The 22,494-nt window shown below is 36.4% G+C and overlaps 1 protein-coding gene across 1 annotated transcript in view; it reads right to left on the reverse strand.

The window, feature by feature from the left end:
* The window catches only part of GCFC1 (GC-rich sequence DNA-binding factor), a 32,663-nt gene extending 13,282 nt beyond the window's left edge, over positions 1 to 19,381 (reverse strand). Inside the window, exons 1-12 of the mRNA XM_051210219.1 lie at positions 19,342 to 19,381; positions 16,012 to 16,214; positions 15,790 to 15,968; positions 15,638 to 15,740; positions 15,469 to 15,604; positions 13,393 to 13,678; positions 11,587 to 11,732; positions 8,938 to 9,127; positions 5,939 to 6,056; positions 3,118 to 3,211; positions 2,111 to 2,232; positions 20 to 219 (exon numbers count right to left, since the gene is read on the reverse strand). Coding sequence (XP_051070189.1) covers positions 20 to 219; positions 2,111 to 2,232; positions 3,118 to 3,211; positions 5,939 to 6,056; positions 8,938 to 9,127; positions 11,587 to 11,732; positions 13,393 to 13,678; positions 15,469 to 15,604; positions 15,638 to 15,740; positions 15,790 to 15,968; positions 16,012 to 16,207 — 1,770 coding nt within the window. The 5' untranslated portion in view covers positions 16,208 to 16,214; positions 19,342 to 19,381. The remainder of the gene's footprint in view (positions 1 to 19; positions 220 to 2,110; positions 2,233 to 3,117; positions 3,212 to 5,938; positions 6,057 to 8,937; positions 9,128 to 11,586; positions 11,733 to 13,392; positions 13,679 to 15,468; positions 15,605 to 15,637; positions 15,741 to 15,789; positions 15,969 to 16,011; positions 16,215 to 19,341) is intronic.
* Between the last annotated feature and the right edge of the window lie 3,113 nt (positions 19,382 to 22,494).

A 22,494-nucleotide genomic window follows, 5' to 3' on the forward strand; every position in this document is an offset into this window, starting at 1 on the left:
AGGAAGAAAAGTAACTTACACTTAAAGGATTCCAACCGATTAATTGAATTCGTATTATAGGACTAAATAATTGTGGTAAACACAATGATACATAAGCTTGTTGATATGATTCAGGATATTTATTACGCCATTCTATAAATCTTTCAAGGATTAATGGTAATTCACAAAATTCTTCAACAACATCTTCGAATAAAGCATTTGCATCTACTAGTAAAGCGTCTGACAACGACAGGGTGGAATTATTTTGAACACACACACAAAACAAAATTAGGATTATTTAAATAATAATCTTGTTAGGATAATTAACAAGTACAATATATAGATATAGTGAAGTACTTTCAATTCATTTTCAACATACAGTATACAACCTTTTATAAATGAGTTGAATAGTAACTAGTACCGGAATCCATGACAAGTGTTTCATCTAACAAACTACTGAGTTCAAAAAGCCAAATTGATTTATGCATTAGTATGAATTATTGAGAAGGAACAAAGTTGCGCTACATACTTTATATTAGAAATATTTTGATCAAAATTACGTTTGATATGTCAATGTAGAATGATGAAGTACCATACACATGAAAGAATGGGAAAATGTTTTAAACAGTTTATTTATAGCAAAGATGGATATAGTGGTTAGCAGTGGAATCCAGTTTGACGCGCGTATCGTCCTATCTAGGACTCGTCAGCTGGATATATCTGCATCTCACAGTTGATGTTTACTCTGGGACTCCAACCCAGTGCCGTTCGCTTTCATCCTATAGGACGAAACGCGCATCAAACTGGATTCCACTACAAGTCACTGACTATCTTTGCTTATAATGCTTGTGACTTAAGGCTATATCGAGGCAATTCGCACAGGATGCACATATGCCAATATGAGACTGACCAATTGCAGTCCTAAATAACAATGGGATAATACAAGTAAAGCAACACCAAGTGAATTTAATTTATTTATAGGTTCAATGATGAATTCTATTTACGGAGAAATTATTTTCAAAACTGTACAATTGATCTTGGTAGTTTAATACACTTGTAAATATCTTTGTGACTTAGATGACGCTTATTTTTATTTTCTTATGTACTGAGATTTGTTGCTTTTTGATTACTTCAGTTCTGTTAATAATTAAGATCATGAGTCAATTGAAAATTAGACCACCATGGAAAACTTGAAAGCACTGGACGGACGTTTCGTCCTATTGTGTGATTCCTCAACAGTGTGTATCCACGATACTGCCTCGCGAGATTCGAACCCAGGATCGTTCTGTGTTTTTTTCATCAATATATTTATAGAACATATTATTATCTGACAGTAGGATTGTTATTTTGTCAATGTAGATTTTCTGGTCCATCACAACTACTTCTACATGTTAGTCACGGGGTGTTATTAGTAAGACACAGCTGCTCTTAAGTAGTTTAAGCTGTATTCTATAATTTATTAAGAGATTTTTAGCTATTCATTTTGTCAGAAGGGGTTTGTGGAGATTTTAGAAATTCCACTGATTGAAATCATGAGTCAATTGAAGCTAGACCACCATGGAAAATCTGGAAGCACTGAAAGGTCGTTCCACCATGGCATGGGACTCCTCAGCAGTGCGCATCCACGATCCCGCACCCCGTAAGATTCGAACCCAGGACCTATCAGTCTCGCGCCAGGCGCTTAATCAACTAGACCACTGAGCCGGCCGGCATCCAACAGTGTTAATGTCTAACTTCAACCAATCCACGAAGTTGCGCCACCATACACCATTGTCTTCAGTGAGCTGATATCTCACAACACACCTGGTTGAACTCCACTAGTAACGGCTTCTCAATAGAACTCCAGGAGTATCTCTTGAAGTCAGTTACTAGTGAGCAGATGATTATTATCAGAAGGGGTTTGTGGAGATTTTAGAAATTTCACAGATTGAAATCATGAGTCAATTGAAGCTAGACCACCATGAAAAACCTGGAAGCATTTTGTGTTCATATACCGATGTAAGCTATTAAGAAGAGTAGATTTAAATCTTTGAAACTTTTGACCGAAGGATTGAATTCAAACCATTTATCTGATTGTAAATAATAATGTTTAACAAACAGAAAAAAAAAGCACATCAAATAAAATACAAACCTATATCAGCTGAACGTTTAACAATTGTAGCCTGTGGTTCTTCATCATCCGTACTAGTTCCATCAATGTGAACTTGTATGACATTAGGATTTTGTAATTCTCTAGCACGTTGACGTCGTATTCTATTTGAATAGATAGAAAAAATGTACGTAAATGTAAATTGAATGAAAATATAAAGAATAATTATTTAAGTTGAATTCTTACTTCTCAATCTTCTCTCTCCCCTATTGGTTACTTTAACTGTTCTTCTATTTCTCAAAATTAATTACCAGTTACATTTACAGATCAGCTATACAATATCATTACCTTTTGTCCCTAAAATAAAATCTTTGATAAAGGGAAAGATTTTTCTGGTGTTGACTATATTAGTGCATGAAGAATGGTAAGAATGTTGTCATACATTGTCATTATTATTGTTGTTTAAATACATTAACGTTGGTTTATAGAGGCCCCAAAATATACATGCGACACACAAAGTAGTTATTAGTCAAATTGTATGCGAGAAGAGACATTCCTTGGGTGCCCAAACCGAAACAGGTGGTATACTCGGGGAGCCAGTCCTCGTGCGTTTGATTTAAAGGTCTAATCCACAAGGCAGTGGAGCAACGTCAGGAGATGAGGTCTTATGACAGCCTTTATGATCCTGGGGCCTATGTACACCACTGATTTAGAGTCAGGGTTTCCTAACTCCTCTAGGTGGATTTGACGTACCCACCAACCAGCTTTAAGCATCAAATATTCTATTATTGTCCTTTCGATTTTACAAACAACAAATCCGCTACGAGAAAACAGTGAGTAGAACTTCCCTGGCAGTTGCTATATACATGTGGCCGTATCAAGGCATTTGGATTACAATGGGTTCACATCATTTATGTAACTATAAAACGAACAACTCTACTCTAATAACCATAGATGACATCATATTTATTTATAATAGGGATAAAATACTGGATTTAAAAAAATACAACTTATCACACATACTTTTAACGCTTATTAAATACTCTTACCGTCGGGATTCTCGTTCAGCACATCTTTTACGTCTGGCTTCAAAAATTTTTACTTCTTCAGGTGTTCTAGATGTACATGTAGATGATATAGTTGCTAAACGAGAAATGACACGAAGCATATATTGGGAATAAAATAAAAGATAATTATTTATTCTTGAATTTATTGAACAGGGAAACAAATATTTAAGAAATAAAGACAAGTATTTATGAGTTGAAGATGATTTAAGATAGAAATATTTCATTGATTTAGAAAATCTAAAAAACTGTAAGAATGGATTAGACGAAACGAATACATGTATAGGGGTTGTGGAGCATATCCCGCTCGCAGGATCTTGCAGAGTCCTACAATAGGATGAAACGGCCGTCCAGTGCTTCCAGGTTTCCAAAAGTGGTCTAACATCAATCGGTTCATGATCTCAATCAGAAACGAATACATTTGATATGCTGGTTTGTTAGGATTGATTAAATCATTTAAACTATTATTCATTGTTAACAAATTTTCTGACAACTTTAAACTTACGATTCTACGCGCCCAAATCCCATATGCAAAGATGACTTGCATTTTTACAGACACTTAAGATACTTTACTTAGTCGATTTATAGGTCACTTAAATGTACCTAAGTATAATAATTGTTATTCTAATAATCTATCTTTAGTGTCACACATATAAATTTACTATTGACTATTTGATTTTCAGTCGTCATCTGGGTGGATTGAATCCACAAGTGATAGCTTCTCATTGACACGAACAATTTTTTGCCGAAGTTAGTTACTACTATTGGGAACATAATTATATTCCGCAAAGTTATTGTGAAAATGGAGATCAACTATATCGGAAGTAACATAGGTATTATAAAAGATATTGAATAATGATAATTGTGGAATGTTGGAGATTGAATGGATTTAGAAAAGTGAACTACGAGATACATACGTCACGAGACCTGACAACCATGGGTTTGATCTCCATTGGGATCGTAGTTGCGCACATTGATGAGAAATCATAAACCGGGACAAAACAGTTATTCATAACGGTACCCTCGATTAAAATTCATGATTTAAGATACCTTCAAGTTGTTTCCTATAAACTAAATGATATAATTAATATTCAGTAAGCTTCTCATTTTAAATAATGTTGTATCTATGATTTCAATCCGATCATGGATTCACAGAATAACTTGTTATAATAGTTTAGAATAATAAAGATATATTCTGATTAACAGACGTCTTTAAAGAATCCAAAAAGGTTGTAAAGATTAGCTACACAATGCTCCTGTTTTTAATAAACTCTTTAAATTAATTTTCTCTTTGATATAGACCAGAAAAAGATGAGTTACTTATATTGACAGGCTAACAGTTTAATCTAAGTTGTGAAAGCAAGTCTTGGAAATCCAACCAGTTAATTGATACTAATGAAAACGTATCGAAAAACTGACTTGGATAGCTTGTTTATATTATTACGAATGTAATCTTAGGGGCTTTCAAACTACGCATTATTACCTAGTGTTGAGACTGGTTGAAAAAAGCAGAGAAGCGGTCGGTTTATGACATGGAATAAGGCGAGGTGTGTATTTTTAGAGTCGACCTTTTCTAACCCCACCCCTCCTTGTGGGAAGGCAGCATCGCTGTCATGATGGTTGTCTGAAGGAAACACTTTAATGATGTCACACCTCTATACAGTCAGCAGTACGACTTCACCTTCGGAACTTAGATTTGTTGCTTTGTCTTACCGCTCTTCAACCGACCTGTCTGACATGGTAGGACCTTGAGGAACGGTTGTTCCAGCCAGTATAGCTCAGTTGCTTCATCACGATAGGCAAGCCCGACCACCACGTCAAGATAGCAACAACGGTCGGGTATGACATGGCGCCTTAGTATGAAAAATACCTGTTTAGGACTAGTTCAGAGAAGCCAGTGGCGATCCTGCCACAATTTTCTGTCACACTCTTTATAAATTGAAATGAACTTGCTTAATCTTTTCCAACTGTACTTTCAACTGAACTATAACTCATTTTAAATATCATTCATGTTTGTTTATTTATTCATTGTATGGTCTTTTTCGATTGCATTTCTTCACAATATTATAACTCTGTTAGTGTGACATAATTTTCAATGTTTTATTGCGCTAAGATTTATGTGTCATCAGTGAATAAGTCAAGAAAATAAACAATAAACTATATATATTGAAATCATGAGTCAATTGAATCTAGACCACCATGGAAAACCTGGAAGCACTGGACGGCCGTTTCGTCCTAGTATGGGACTCATGATTTCAATCTGTGAAATTTCTAAAATCTCCACAAACCCCTTCTGATAATAATCATCTGCTCACTAGTAACTGACTTCAAGAGATACTCCTGGAGTTCTATTGAGAAGCCGTTACTAGTGGAGTTCAACCAGGTGTGTTGTGAGATATCAGCTCACTGAAGACAATGGTGTATGGTGGCGCAACTTCGTGGATTGGTTGAAGTTAGACATTAACACTGTTGGATGCCGGCCGGCTCAGTGGTCTAGTTGATTAAGCGCCTGGCGCGAGACTGATAGGTCCTGGGTCCGAATCTTACGGGGTGCGGGATCGTGGATGCGCACTGCTGAGGAGTCTCATACCAGGGTGGAACGACCTTTCAGTGCTTCCAGGTTTTCCATGGTGGTCTAGCTTCAATTGACTCATAATTTCAATCTGTGAAATTTCTAAAACCTCCACAAACCCATTCTGATAATAAACTATATAGTCATCTTTAAATTTTTAATTAAGATATATAGATTATAAGGTACATAATTATACAATAATGTAGTCATATTACAAAGGTCAATGTAACTTACGCTGAGATACTGTATCCCCCATATCTTTCATATCCATACGTCGACGTTCAACTAATTTGTCATAACGTTCACGAAATATTATAATAGAACGTTTCTCTAGATATTCTATTTTTGACATCTGTTGAAATAATGTTATAAGATGTTTACAAAAAAATTTGTATAGATGAGGATATTTTTAAGTGTAAATATATACACATTAATGATTCACTTGGAATGGTAGCTCTCGTAGTTCTAATAAGAAGCTATGACCTGTGAGGTTCAACCAAATCATAAGAAGTAGTTACTCACAAATACCATTGGAAGATAGTTGTGCAATATCGCGAATTGATTTCCCAACTCACTGGTCTAAAGACTAGGCGCTACTCTACAGATCTGAACTTGGACTGAAGCCTCGATAAAGTAGTGGATGCGTAACTACTTGTAACGACCAAACTGCCAGTATTCAGTTTGAACGCAGAACTGACGAACCAAAATTTATTCGAATAGGCCAGATTACGTTCTTCTGTATAGCGTACGAAGCGTACAGGTATTAGACCAAGAAATACATCCTCCATTAGTGACTCTGTATATCCACAATGACTTTCTTCTAAATGCTCACTCGAAGTGTTCTGAACTTTAATGGGTTTATGCAACAACGGGTGATGCCGATCCCGGTAACCTTCGATAGTACACAAAACACGATCTTTACAATCCACTGATCTGTGACCCCTTCTAAGACAGCAAAAACACAGGCCCTTTTCTCTAGCTTTCATCCACCTATCATTGACTGATAATGTGGAGAATTGGGAACGTTTATCAATCATATGATTTTCTCCGCATATAACACAAAGTGACCTGCTAACAATTTTACCGGACGACAACCCTTGTATGGGACAGGCTACCCTGCTTACAACTCGTTTACTAGTTGTTGCGATCTGCCCAAACCTACTGAGTAATATTTCTGCTCTAGATGATACAAATCCAGTTAACTCGGCAAATATAGGCTCTCTCCCATTTGCTGTTACCTTTCCGTCTGTTTCAGCCCATTTCATCTGCAATGCCGTGGGCAACTTCCTTACTATGCTTTCCATAGTTCCTAGGGAAGTGAGATCCGATGAGTAATCCATTTGCTCTAAAGCTATAGAACAGTTTTCCATTTTTATTGCTAACGTAGACAGACTTTCTCCATCATTCTGCACAATATCGGGACCTTCAGTCAAATCTTTCAGCAAAGCCCGACTTCGTGTGTTCTACCAAACAACCGTTTCAGTATATCGCATGCTCTACGATAACTCGATGATGGTAGGAGCATTATGCATTTTTCTATGGCCTCTCAAGCCTTTCCTTTACAACAATGTAGCAAGAACAAGAGCCGTTGACCATCATCTTCGACCTTGGATACTACATATAACTCAGTTTTACTTTTGGGAGCCCAAGACCCACACTTAGAGATGTCAAGGTCACTCCCCTCTTCTTCGTTTGTGGATAGTCTGACAGATTTGGCTTTTCTGGGGACTTGATTCTAAGGTCATGGGAACGGCTTACGAAACTACGGACATAATGTTGTCCTCTGTCATCACAATTGGAGGCAGAAGATACTTTACTACACATGTCCTCTTTTAGCTTTAACGACCCTAACTCTCTCTCTCTCTCTCTGAAGGCACAACAGCTACTTCCTCTGCCTGTCTTTCAAGGGATTAGAGATTTGAAAAAGCTGCGGAGGGATTTTCATCGTTCTCTCTCCGTTACACTACTACTACTACTACTACTACTACTACTACTACTACTACTACTACTACTACCACGCTACGACGAAAAAACTGTTCAATGCTTCCCGATATTCAACGGTTCTCTAAATAAGGTCAATTCATGATGCAAATTATAAAAAAAATATTCTACAGAATCGTTATAAATAAGCTTTTTGACGTACAACTGCTAACTAAATGATTATACTGTGATAGTCTCGTGAGTTTAAAACAACATAGAACTTGATACAAACGTAAGACAAGTGAATTTTTTTACACTATACATTCGCATAATGAAAAACATGAAGAAACGAAAATCCATTGAACTGGAAATCTTAACATGTGAGAATAAAAGTCAGAAGTGGAGAGTATGAAAGATTAAGAATGAATATAACTGAGCCACTTCAAACAATTCCAGACTACGTCAACCAACTACATACCAGTTATCATACGCAACAAACCAGAAAGGTGCAAAGTTCAGTTCAATAGTTAATGCCTTTATGGAATGGTAAATTTAATGCCATAATTTAAACGCCCTTAATTTTTCCAACCTAACGTTTAGCTAGCCAGGATGAGCATGAAACATAAAATGATTAGCTCACATTAGATGAAGGTTCATAGTCTTATCAAGTGATTTAGGATTGCTAAAATGTTCCAAGTTTAAAAACTCAGAACTACCTACTCGATTGTTTGATTGTACAAGTTAGCTTAATTAAATGGATCAATGTAAAGATCTGATAACGTTCAGATTTTACATGACTGTAATATAGTTTTTAAAAAACGTTATTCAATTGAAGTAGTCAGCTTATTTGCTTCAGTAAGATTTTAATCTGCATTTCAGAAAGCGTATTTAATAACTGAATACTAAGATGTTCATTTGGATGCACCTGGATTACGCAGTTGATGCTTACTCCGGGACTCGAACCCAGTACCGTTCAATGCAAAAACCAGAGTTATCCACTTAGCTACTGAGTTCGGATGCCAACGAAGATTGGTCAAATTTCAATCAAAATATAAACAACGGGATAATCCAATTCATTTCCAACTGGATTAGCAAATAGACAGTAAGTATATCATATAATTCTGAGGGTTGGCATCAAATGGAACGCCAATATTTGAAAGGAAAGAGACATGTACACTCAAACTCAACTCCTAATCACTATCGCTAATAAACATTAATAATGCTTTACAATACAAAATAACTTGATCTATACATCATTCCAATACTATTTGACATAATTCAGTATGGATGAGAAAATAACAATACTAACCTACCTTTTCATTAAAACAAGATATTAAATCATCAATATAATCTTTCATTTCTTGATAAAACATAAATTGTTTTGCTAAGTTAGGAAGTTTTTCACGAGCATCTGCAATTATTATCTTGCCACGTTCTAAATCACGTTTCGCCTCTTCTAATGATGTTTTATGCTTCGTTAGTGATTCATTCAACTTATTGTATCTAATAATAATAATAATAATAAACAGTTAAATAGTAGGATACATTACTACTAAAAAATACCAACCCCTTTAATGATTCTATGATAACAATAAGTGAATAAATAAGACGATGAACGACAATAAACCTCTTTAGTTAATCAATTGGTATTAATTTTACTAGGCCACCAAATGCCCTGGTATGGCCGAGAGTGGGATGGACCCGCCCTCCCTCTCGAAATGCTCTCACATGGTCACGCATATACAGCCTCTGCCAGGGAAGTCCTACTCACTGACTTTCGTGGCATTACTGTTGTTTATGAAATTCAGAGGACGAAAACCGAATGTCCGGCACTTTAACCGGGTTGGTGGATATGGAGGATCCACCTAGGGAAGTTAGAAAACCCTGATTTCAAACCAATGGTGCACATAAGGATTCTAAGCAAACAAAAGACGTATGAACCCATTATTGGTCACCGCCTACCATGGGACTGTATTTACTAACGTTGCTCCACTGCCTTATGGACCAAACCTTTAGGTCAAAGGCTCGGGGAGTGGCCCTTTAGGGAAACCACCTGCCTCAGTTTGAACACCGAGGCAGGATCATAGCCCTTACATAAACCAATCATAACCGTTACTGGCCTCATCGTTGTTGTGTGGCGTATATGTATTTGGTACCAATATGTACTAATGTTTACAAGTACAAATTAATAAATAATGTTTAATTTACACGATATACAACGGATAAATGATTTTATTAAAATTAAGTTTGCATATAAATAGAGTTCTTATAAAACTTACTGTTTTAGTGTGATATAAAAATGTATCAACACAATTTTTTAAAACAAGAATGTCTACTTCAGTATTAAGGACTTTCAATATAACTGTACACCTAATCAATGGAAATATAAATTAACGTAACCTATTTATCGTTAAGTAAAGTTTTATGAACTTGGCCTTGAGCAATCCACTTTGTATGAGAGATTATTCAGTCAGTCAGTCAGTACCAACGTAGAACTTCGTACGTACGTACATCAGTTCGAGTTGCCATACCACATAAGCACAGAGATACAGTTGTCGATTCAAATCCCGTAGTGGTAGAGGCAGTTAGAGTCTAAACAGTAATCTGAAAGATTAGGGTTTGAAGATGTTATTTAAGGAGTATAATACAGTGAAATAAATTTGGGAAGAGAAAAAAAAGTGACAAGGAGGAATCAGGAGATTAGAATTTGGGAAAACACAAAGAGTGGATGCACCTGCGCCATTGCAAACGATTTTGAGCCACGTCATTCAGGGTCTCTGTTAGCGAAACAATCTCAGAGAAAGATGGACATATTATACATTCTCAATCCAGGAGGTTGGATCGATGGGCAGAACACTTCGGGATCAGTTTAACCGGCCTTCAGCCACACTTCGGTTTCCCACGATATCCAGTCAACCTGAATGGCAAGTTAATGTAGGTCCTCCGTCTCTTTACGAAGTTGAAAAAGCCATAGGAAATCTGAAGCCAGGGAGAGCAGCAGGCCCTGACAGGTTTACTCCTGAGATTTCTAAGGATGGTGGTCCAGTATTAGCAGTGAGATTAACTGAGGTCTTAGGTAGAATTTGGAAACTGAATGTAATCTCATCTGACTGGTCTCAATCACTGATTGTTCCAGCCTATAAGAAAGAACAAAAGTCCTCTTGTGACAATCAGAGAGGAATCAGTTTGGCTAATATAGTGTCTAAAATATTAGTTTCAATAATACTTCAACGCCTAACCAAAGCTCGTGAAGAACAGGCTAGAAAAAATCAGGCTGAGAGATGATTAAAATGAAGGTAGATTTAAGAAGATTTTAATGTGTAGTTCGATGATTAACAGTTGCATGAGTTAATCCCTATGCTATCATTCCATGAGATTTCAGTAACTTATTTACCAAGAACAAGTTTATTTATCCAACTACAAGTCATTACTTATGTTATGTTTAAAGGATTGTAAAACTATTCAACTTCCTGAACCGAAGCAGTTGAAAGGAAATATGAATATAAAAATCTTAAATATTGAAGTTTTCTATGGCGAAGGTGAGATGTCCGTTTATCAATAAAAGGACAAGAATACTGTGCGCCAGTTTGTTCTGTTTTACTTTACGGCTGCGAGACGTGGCCATTAAGAGTTGAAGATATTCGTAAGCTATTAGTATTTGACCACAGATGCCTTAGAAATATTGCTCGCATCTGCTGGGACCACCGGGTAAGTGATAGTGAGGTTAGACATATGGTATTAGGGAATGATGGTAAATCAGTGGATGAGGTTGTGAATGTTCATCGACTGAGATGGTTGGGCCACGTGTTGTGTGTGCCTGAACACCGATTACCATGACGCGCAATGTCGACTATTGTTGGGGATGGTTGGAAGAAAGTTAGGGGCGGCCAAATAGAAATTTGTAGAAATTTTCATTGAAAGAATTACATCATCAACTGTTTATTGTCATTTATTAAGCTTACTTCTCTTGTAAATTATCTTTTAATTTTGGCAATGTTATATCTGTAACATTTAATCCACCAAGTATAGTACTATCTGCAGATGTTGTAGTATTATTAGAATCTTCAGTACCAAGAATTGGTTGAATAGCTTCTAAAACAGCAGGATTCTAAAGAAGAAAAAAAGAAAAGAGAATGACACAACTAAGAACTCATTCTATTAATTTGATCAACAAGTAATAGGCAGAAACATATTATACTAAGGAATCAATAATATTTAAGATAGTATCTATTTACTAAGCGGTCAGAGATAATTTGTACATAGTTAAGAGTGAAGTAAAACATGATAATAGTTAGTTACGAAAACGATTTAAATTGGTACATGTAGTGAGGCTAATGAATAAGAACAAACTTGAACGATCAGAAAAGTGACCATAAAAAAAGTGATTATCTTCTCATAAAACAATAGTAGAAAACAAATAGAATGCACGGGATCGATGGTGAGTAATAGTAGCAGGTACGTTGCCTCTTGTTTTGGACTCATCAGCTGAGTGTACCTGGATTCACATGGGATGCACACATGCTAAAGGAGACTGAACAGTCCAAAACATCAATGGGAAGATTCAAACAACTAATACACATATATTTATTTATTTGAACATATAAATACTGGTACAAAGGGGCACCTAATACATATGCGCCACACAAGTCAATTTGATTTGTGTGTGGGCTGTGATACTGCCCGGGTGCCCAGACCGAAGCAGGTGGTTTTCTTAAGGGGGCTACACCCCACTTTCTGAACCTCTTCGAAGTAAATTAAACATTCTTGAGATTTGTAATGAGAGAATTGACTAAGTATTCATCCACGTGGCTACATTGTTTTCTTTATCCTAACCTTGATTCATAATCGAAACCCTAATTCCCTACTCTTGGTATTGTATGAGTAAATTTGATTATTTGTAATTACGTTTATTGGCCAAACATAGACACTTAAGGTGAACAATATGTATAGAATTGTACGAATGGAAATCACAAATAACTTATGATTACCATCATTACCATTAGCAGTTTTACATAATTAATGGTTTACAAGTAGGAAATTCTATGAAGTATAGAACACATGAAGACACAGTTGAAATGATGAAGACTTGCTCGTTATCGGCGTAGAAAACACAAAAGAAATTAACAAGAGAGAGAACAGAAGAATATAGATGATGATACCAACAATAGCAGTATCAAAGAACCAAGCCACTCTCATTATAAATTAAATGCTGGCTAACTAAGAAAATAGCGGAACATAGTCGCCATACACCATTACTCGAATATATCTAAAGCTCACATAACCAGGGTATTTGGAATGCAAACTTTCTTTAGTATAAAAAAATTATATTGAATAGTACTTAACTGTCTACAAAAATCATATTAACACGAACACAAAAACCCAAGTCAGGTTGATTCGGGTACTTTGAATTGAATTGTCACTAAGACTGTACAGTGAGAAAGCATTATATCTACAGTAGAATTACATTGAAATTCCGAAATTGTAAAAAGATTACTGTTTTGTTCTTCACTTTATCCAGCTATTTTCATAATAAATAGTCATCAATCAGAATTTGTTTTCGTCTATCAAATTTGCCTACTCATGAGTAACAAAAAAGGGTTTTAAAAAAGTAACAAAACGTGATACTTTCAGTACACAATTTCGGACAGGGAGTTAAAAATTTGTGTAAAAGCAACGATAGAACAAAGGGGAATAAGGGAAAGTTTTCCACTTATTTATTTGTTTCAGATATGCAAAATAACTATGATGAAAAATAGACGGAAACGAACTTGATTAATAATAGCCTTTTGAAGTTGTTGTCTTTCCCATTCAATCTCTTGATCACTGTCTCGATCACTACCATGTTCAGCTGCCATGAAATCTTCTCGAATGCATTTCAATTCTTCTTCACGACGATTCAAACGAGCACCTATAACTGCGCGTTTACTACAAGTTTCACGGTCTTTACTGACAACAAAAACTGGTCTCATTTCACTGGCAGAGTTTGAAAATGAGACAGTTGTCATATCACTGGCATCTTCATCATCATTCAACTCATCATCGTCATCATCTTCTCTAAATAAGAAAGAAAGTAATAAATGCGCTGAGAAAAACTAAAACTGTGACTGAAATTATTTTCTTAAATAACCCTCCAATAGTTAAAAGACATTTGTAAAAGAACAAAAGGACTTGAAATACTAACCAATTTTATCACCAACTATAAATTATTATGTCCTCCTAATATTGTAGTGAACAGAACGCCAGTGGGGACAATCGAATGTATTTGACACGAAATTACAGAGCATTTTAATAAAATCTGAGAACCATATAGTAAATTGTTAATTTGCAAAATATCAATACATCGTCTCAAAATTGACTGTTCTTTTACAAATATCAGTCCATTGTCTCAGATTTCATTGTTCCTGCATTTTCATAATAATTGCGCTCCGTTTCCGTTCTTTCCTTATCGATCTTCTGCTGAAATACATTCTATGCCTGACCACTGTTATATACTACTTATGTGGGTATAAGTGATCAATCAATTGTGATTACATCTCAGTCCTACAGGAGGTCAGTTGCGGCTCGGATAGCTCAGTGGTAACGTCTCTGACTGTGAAGCTGGTTGACACGAGATCGAATCCGCCCGGGAGCACCAGTTCCCTCAAGATTACAGGTACACCTTGCTGATGAGTGCTAAGTAACACGAAACCCGGGTCCAGGGTTTCCTGTCGACTACCGCCAACCACCATCTAATCTCAATATAAGTAAACCACACCACAATATTATCCAAAATCAGATATTATGAGATGAATTGTAGTAAACCAAGTGTAAGAGAGATGTTTGGTTTGTTCATAAACGAGCATACATACAGTACAAATATTTTTAAGATAAACTAAAATAAACTGACTACACAAGACATGCAATAAAAGTTACAAATTATTATTTCTTAATTATTCAACTCCAGTAATAACGAGAATTTCAAATAGAATATATGGACAGTTTGTAAGATCTTTTAAAATTACATCTATCCATTCGATGTCATAATTAAAGGAATAAGAAGATAACCCTTCAGTTATCCAATAATTTAATTGCTAAAGTGTCTGAATGTTTTTCAGCCAAAAGAATTTCCTTAAAAACGGGGATATTTCATAAAATATAACTTAGTAGTTTAGGTATTTAACTTTTTATTATTGAGCCAATTGTTTACAACCCCTTGACCAAGTCCCTTTTTGATAGTCAGCTGACAATGATAACCTTTATTTTTTGCACTCCAATGCCCTGGTAAGGCCGAGAGTAGGGAGAATCCGCTCTCCCTCTCGAAATACTCTCACATGGCCACGTGTATATAGCCTCTGCCAGGGAAGTTCTACTCACTGACTTCTCGTGGCATTACTGTTGTTTACGAAATTCAGAGGACGAAAACCGAATATCTGGCGCTTCAACCGGGTTGGCGGACATGGAGAGTCCACCTAGAGGAGTTGGAAAACCCTGATTTCAAACCAATGGTGCACATGGGCTCCAGTATCCTGAAGGAACAAATAGTGTATGAACTAATCGTTGGTCACCGGTTACTATGGGACTGCATCTCCTTACGATGCTCCACTGCCTTGTGGATCAGACTTGTAGGTCGAAAGCTCCGGGTGTGGCCCCCTAAGAAAACTGCTTGCTTCGGTTTGGGCACCCGGGCAGTATCACAGCCCTCACACATATCAAATGAGGTTTGTGTGGCACATATTTAACTGGCGCCCTCTTGTGCCAGTATTTATGTGTTCAAATAAATAAATAAACCTTCAAATAAAAACTGTGGCGTGTAGTTTGTACAAATTACTCTCAATTTTCTAGTAATCCAAACACAAATAATTTACCTCACTAAACGTTTACCATCATTTTTACTAGATGAATAATAGGTAGGTGAATGATCAGATGATTCAATGAGACTTTTAGCTTTCTCACGTTGTTTACGAGCCAAATGTATTGTTGCCGCATCAGGGATTACACCCTCTGTGTGGAAATTAAATAATGCATGAGACGTACGCTTTATCATTGAAGTCACATTGCTGGGTTCGGATTTCACAGATGGAACTACTTCAGAGGTTGTTTCATCTTCGGCTAAATTCAATAATTCTTTTCTTAAATTCTGAGATAAATTAATTGGATTTGACCCAGGCCTTTATACAAAATCCTACCTCAAGATTTTCTTCGGGATCAGGAGAGCTTTCCTCATATGAAACTAAATTCTTATGAAAGTCACCGACTATCTTTAAGCCGTCATTTCCATGGTTTTTCTTCTTTTTACTTTCTTTCGTTTGTTTAGTAATCTTACGACTCATTGAAGATTTCTTAACTTTAAATGTGTCACCATCATCTACAATATGATGACCATAAAATCAAGAAATCGTTTTTTTTACCTGGGTCAAGATCATCCTCGAAACTTAAAACGCTCTTGTTCTTCTTGATTGACGATACATCAGGTTTAATTTGAGACGTTATTTCTTTAACGGCTTCATCATATAAGCTTTCAGACTCCTGACTTTGCTCATCGTCTGAATCACCAGCTTTACTCCTGTAATTTCTTCGAATTTTTTTCATAAACAGGCTGCACATAGTGAAGCTGAAAACCGAAAACAAATAATACGTTTACTATTTCTGGGTTACTAAAAGTGGTATATACGAAACATGTAGATTCTGGTGTTTAGAATCGATTAATATAAAGTACCGCCTAGTCAATGTGCAAAAAATAGAAACACATAAATAAAAATAATACTACCCTCATTATTTATAACTGAAGCGAGGATATTTAACAAAGGAGAAAAGTATCTATGTAGTATTTCCAAAGTATTTTGTAAATCCGTGATATCATTTAAGATAACATTGTTCATTTTTTAGTGAACACTAAGAAAATCAAGAAACCAATTTAAATTTATTAGTTGTATAAACTGCCCCCAAATGCCCTGGTGAGGCCGAGAGTAGGGAGAATCCGCTCTCCCTCTCGAAATACTCTCACATGGCCACGTGTATATAGCCTCTGCCAGGGAAGTTCTACTCACTGACTTCTCGTGGCATTACTGTTGTTTACGAAATTCAGAGGACGAAAACCGAATATCTGGCGCTTCAACCGGGTTGGCGGACATGGAGAGTCCACCTAGAGGAGTTGGAAAACCCTGATTTCAAACCAATGGTGCACATGGGCTCCAGTATCCTGAAGGAACAAATAGTGTATGAACTAATCGTTGGTCACCGGTTACTATGGGACTGCATCTCCTTACGATGCTCCACTGCCTTGTGGATCAGACTTGTAGGTCGAAAGCTCCGGGTGTGGCCCCCTAAGAAAACTGCTTGCTTCGGTTTGGGCACCCGGGCAGTATCACAGCCCTCACACATATCAAATAAGATCTGTGTGGCGCATATGTATTTGGTGCCTCTTTGTACCAATATCTATGTGTTAAAATAATAAAATAATATAATAATAAGTTGTATAAACTACATAGGTTCGACATCAAGTTAAAAGAGTAAAATTCGATTCGAGACACTTCGAGAGCTAGAGAAGCACGGTGGATAAAAGTGTTCAATATGGAACCTCAGCGAATATCTCACAATAAGTAAACAGCAGTACAGAAAACTAGTATACTGCAATAGACAAATTGTTAGATGCATTGCAAGGGTCTATATTGCATTTTCACTTGTAAAACTGACTAAACATTACGCAAACAAAAAATACAGTGAGGTCATCGACATTTTTTATTTTAGGCTATATCCGATAGTTTCAAGACACTCCTGAGTGATCTTCTAGTATCTATTTGCAAATATTTTTTTATCCCAAATGGCATTTATGGAACGAAAGCCCGACGAGACCTTAGTGAAAAATCTACGAAGAATTTATTAGCCTCTAATCAACTTTTTAAAACTACAGATTCTTAATTCGTTGTTCTGAAATTTCCGATACTGTGTCGAAAAATTACTCATAAGTGAGTGATTCAATAATACGGTCTTGTTTCCATTTTATCCTTTTCAGATAAGAAAACTGGTGATACACAAGCAGTAAAACACTTTCTTCAACCAGCCCGTAATGAAATAATTAGTTTGTATAAGGCAATCAAAACGATATACATATGTTTAGGTTAGTAACGTTGATTTTTTGATAACCTCAATCTAACGCACATTAATGTCAGTCAAAATGAAACAACACTGAACAGTGAAATCACTGGTATGTCGTTTTTATATGACCCAACCCTACGGAAATAGTGACCCGATAAAATTTAAATGGACTTAAAATGGGACGATAGAGTGTGAATATTAAAAATTAAACAAAAGTTAACAAAATACAGCTACTAAAACGATTAAAATTGATAACTATGGAAACGATAAAACATTGTGACAATGACTCAAGAAATTTCAAAGGTAACACTCAAGTTTTTGATACTTAAAGTCGTAGAATGATCTACACAAGCATCAATCCGTGTTTACAAAGCATTCTACCTTATTCCCAATTTTTACTCTTAATATTTAATCTTAACCATGACACATAATATCTTGGATCTTTGTGTAATAAATAATTTTTTTATATTATCTGCATTTTGAACAGGTAAAATTTAGATTTACCACCTCAGAACCATTTTAAAAGATGCTGAAAGTTATCAGTAAGGTATGAATTCATGTGATACTCTTGTGACAACGGATTAGGAAATACTCTGACCATAGTTTTGGAAGTCAGTAGTAATAATGAACATGTCATATATGATACGTCAGTATGATTCCTCAAACCAGTCTTAACTATCTAAAATCTAAAGAGTAGTTGGGGAAATTACTTCAGCCTCATAAAATAATCCAGTGTTTTGGCTACAAACACCAGTTACATCAAAAATTCTCGAGTTGTTGGCATACTCACAAAACATGCAGGAAGGCTGCACATACTTAGTTCTGCTCTTTATCAACAGACCCATATCTTCAATTATCTGCGTACACAATACCTCTTAGACATATGTTAATACTATTATTGTTAGGGAAAACAAGAGGGAATAGATGAGTTCATAATGAACGTAGAAGTTGGCAGAGAAACATCTAGTCTTTAACAAATCCATTAAAACAGAGGTGTTGCAACTCCACTTGACAAAATGATCAAGTGACAATCAAGTTTCTCGAAGGAACAAAATTAAGTTTCGACAAATAACAACGAAAAAAGCCGCATAGTGACCCGCCCTGATGCCTTAAAGTGATTAACTATGAATGGTAGAAATTAACGAATGGATTAAGATCAAGATACATACTATGAAATATTTGAATTAGAGCCGATATCAGTTGGCAAAGAAAAACCTAAACATAAATCAAATTCAAGCCCCAAACTTTAATTCTGACGTTTCCATCGTGACTGTGAGATTGAATTTGTGAAATGGACTACTTACGGAGCTGACTTTCGGTCCGTTCGTTTACATCTAATAGTGAACATGGATTAGCACGACTTGTTTAAAAGTGATGTTTCGTAATGTAACCCACAGTTGTCCCGCAAAATTAGGAAGGACCGTGAACGAATTAATGCAAAATGATTACACTACTCTTTTCCTCCCACATTCCAAAAGTTATAACTAGTATTTTATGGAAATTAAACTTTTTACGTATTAGAAGTTTTCACTCTCAATTTCAATTACCCTGAACATATAATTAGCCGAATGCATTTTTTAAAGTCTATAATTTAAGCAAAATGGGAGTAAATTCGAAACTTGTGTTATGTAACATAAACATACGACAGTGAACACCTACGTACGTGTAACGCTGACTATCAAATTCAGATGCGGTTCAGACTGCCAATATCCAAAAAAAAATATTTTCGCACGAGCATGGTTAAAAAGACTGTCTTCTTCGACTTCATTTCTCTTGTCATTTTTTACGGTTCCAGTAATTTAGTAGTGTTCATTGCCTTGTAATTAATTCACTCAACTTCACTAGTGACAATGATTCAAGAAGTTATTTGTACATTTGTGTATCTTATAGTGTGAGTGAGTGTACTTCTCTTTCAGGAAAGCAAATGTTTTGAAGCCAGTAGACATAACATATCCATTTTTAGCAATCGGTCATCAGAAAAAGCTATTTCAAGCCACTATCTAGCGGTAAATAAATTCCCACAATAAATGGTTCTGTAGGTCTTCGGCATTTGATTCTGACCCCGTTAGTTTTACTGGACACACCTGGCTGAAGACCCTTGATAACGCTACTGTACCCTATCACAAGTAAACATATTGTGCTATGCATCCCTTGTGACTGATACACAGCTCACACCAAACACTTCTCAACACATCGATAGCTTTCCATATGTATATTCGAACCCATTCACTTCTGACAACTGATTTGAATGGTTTGGTATACCTCGATTGTAAAAGTGACACGTGTAAAGGCGTTTTCAAACTCCGAATACATGTTGCATCTTTAGTTGTGAGCACGATGTGATCCGGTACACCGAACAATAAACTGTGAGTCTGTTACTTATTGGGACATTGTATATCACATTTAATTCTTACACTTAGTGGTATTGTTTCTGTATTTTTGTATATTTTTTCGCCCATTCGTACTGTTTGCCTTCATTGTGATGCGTCAGACACCTACGTTATTGGTAGACGTGTAGATGTTGTAAAGTTAATATTGGTTATTTGGCATCTGTTTGTGAGAAAAGACTTGATCCGTAGCAATAGGAGGTTTATAATTCCAAATGACTGAAGGATGTTACGAGGTGCTTTATTAAAGGCTTTCTTATTATCAAAATATGGTATAAACACTAGTTTTTTTTGGTTACGTAAGCGAGTAACCTCGTTAAAGCAGTCTATTAGACATGTACTGTAGGACATTGTTTTAATGAAGCTGTGTTGTGACGGGTCTATTACATTTTCCCTAAGTAGGTAATCAGATATTTAATTTGACGTCACTTTTTTCATTATGCATGATATTTATAGGTCTGTATTTTTCGACCACGTATTCCAGTCCTGATTTGTGTTTGGGAAGAACATACGTTACCTTCCAGGTTTCGGGATATGTACCTGTCCCTAAAGATAATGCGTCTGTATGTCTTGTCCTGACATTTTATAAAGGATTCATGGGATGTCATCGACTTAAGAGCATTGATGGCGGTATGTATACTCCTAATATCAAAGTTTATGACGATAAGTTTTGCTGATACACCTTATGTTAACATCGGGGTATGGTTTTTCATTTTATTGTTTTTGTTGTTATTAGTTTTGCCCAACATTATATTTTCGGTGCAATATAGAATTCTCGACAAAAAGTATTTCAATAAGTTTCCGTTTCCTATTTCTTGATCGATCCTGCCGATAAATATTGAATGATCGCCAGGTAGAGATTAGAAATTTAGGAATCGAGAGCAGAATAGCGTGAATTCATTTTGGATTATATTGTCAGCAACTACAATGTCTCTCATTGGACTCTTTTGTAATTTGTGCAGTGAAAGCTGGTGAACTTGTAGAATTATGATCTAGTTTGTCATTGGTACTGATGAAATAATAGACCTAATCCTGAAATTACGGATTTGTCATGATATGACTACCTAATTTATAAGATCGACAGCATGCAGTAGTGCTAGTGGTGATATGCTGAAACTCAGCACCATCATAACCTCGATGGTTATAGACTCCCTCAGGAAACTTGTGCCTCCTAGCACAAGATCCCTGAATGCAACGATGGTTCCCATAAACTCTGTAGGTGATTAGACCCACGTAAACAGGGTTAAAAAGGACCAGGCGTCACCGTCTAAGCTGAACATCCCAAGTGTTGTAAGGAAATCAGCTGGTGACTTGGCCGCACAGTCTACCCCCAAGAATGTCCGTCTGGTCATCACAGAGCCTAGGAATCGGAAACAAGGTGCTCAACTTGAACGCACCAGAAAACCTGGGAAAACAATAACGGTTCATGATGATTCTCTCATAGCCATGAACCTTAAAGACAATCCTAACCTTCCCCTTTGATTGCAGGACAAAATGACGGGATGCTGTGATAAGAGCTAAACAAGAGGCTTAGACTTCCGAGAACAGAGTCTTTGACGGTCACATGTCTCACTTGGAGAAAGGACTCTAATCATCAAAAACACCCGAGGTTACTTCATGTAACACTCAAGAATGCTACTGACGTAGAGGATATCCTACTAGCTAGACACTTGCTGAAATCAGATGGGTATGTAAGAAAACTGCCTGACACACGGCATTCTGAGCACAATCTCATCCGGAACATCCCTAAGGAGTCTCGCGAGTTTTTCCGCGGGAGAAATATCATTGTGCATGGTGTACCGGAAAACACGAACCCTGGTCAAACAAACCCTGATATTAGGGAACGGAAATTCATCAAGGAATCATTGAAGCTCAAAAACATACTGACTCAACCAGTGACGAGACTGGCCAAGAAGGACGGAGATTCTAGACTACAGCTGATGAAGATAACTTTCCCATCGTCCTATATGGGGGCTGCAACTCTGGAAGCATTTCGTGCCCACAGACGTCGGTTGCCAACTGGAATCCATAGGCATCCGGATAGGTCACATGACGCGAGGATCAAGCAAAAAAGCAAGTTGAAGCTGATCATTCCAATTGCGCATTCCATTGATCATATGAAAAACGTGTAAAGGACAGGGGATATCAACTCGAAAACCTTGTATAGATAGGCTACCTGTACATTCACGTAAGACTCATATAGACAAACAGGAAGGAGAAGCTCACGAGTTTCAAATTGTAAGCATAAACTGCTCATACATGAACGTCGCGAGTTTACCAAATAAAATGGATGAGCTACGTGAACTTATTAATGCTAATAATGCTCATCTGATAGGAATATCTGAAACTTGGATATGTCAGTTTACAGACCAGGACCTAGCAATACCTGTGATGTCTTTGTTTCACAAC

The sequence above is a fragment of the Schistosoma haematobium genome, chromosome ZW, assembly GCF_000699445.3.
Source record: "Schistosoma haematobium chromosome ZW, whole genome shotgun sequence".
NCBI classification, from domain to species: domain Eukaryota; kingdom Metazoa; phylum Platyhelminthes; class Trematoda; order Strigeidida; family Schistosomatidae; genus Schistosoma; species Schistosoma haematobium.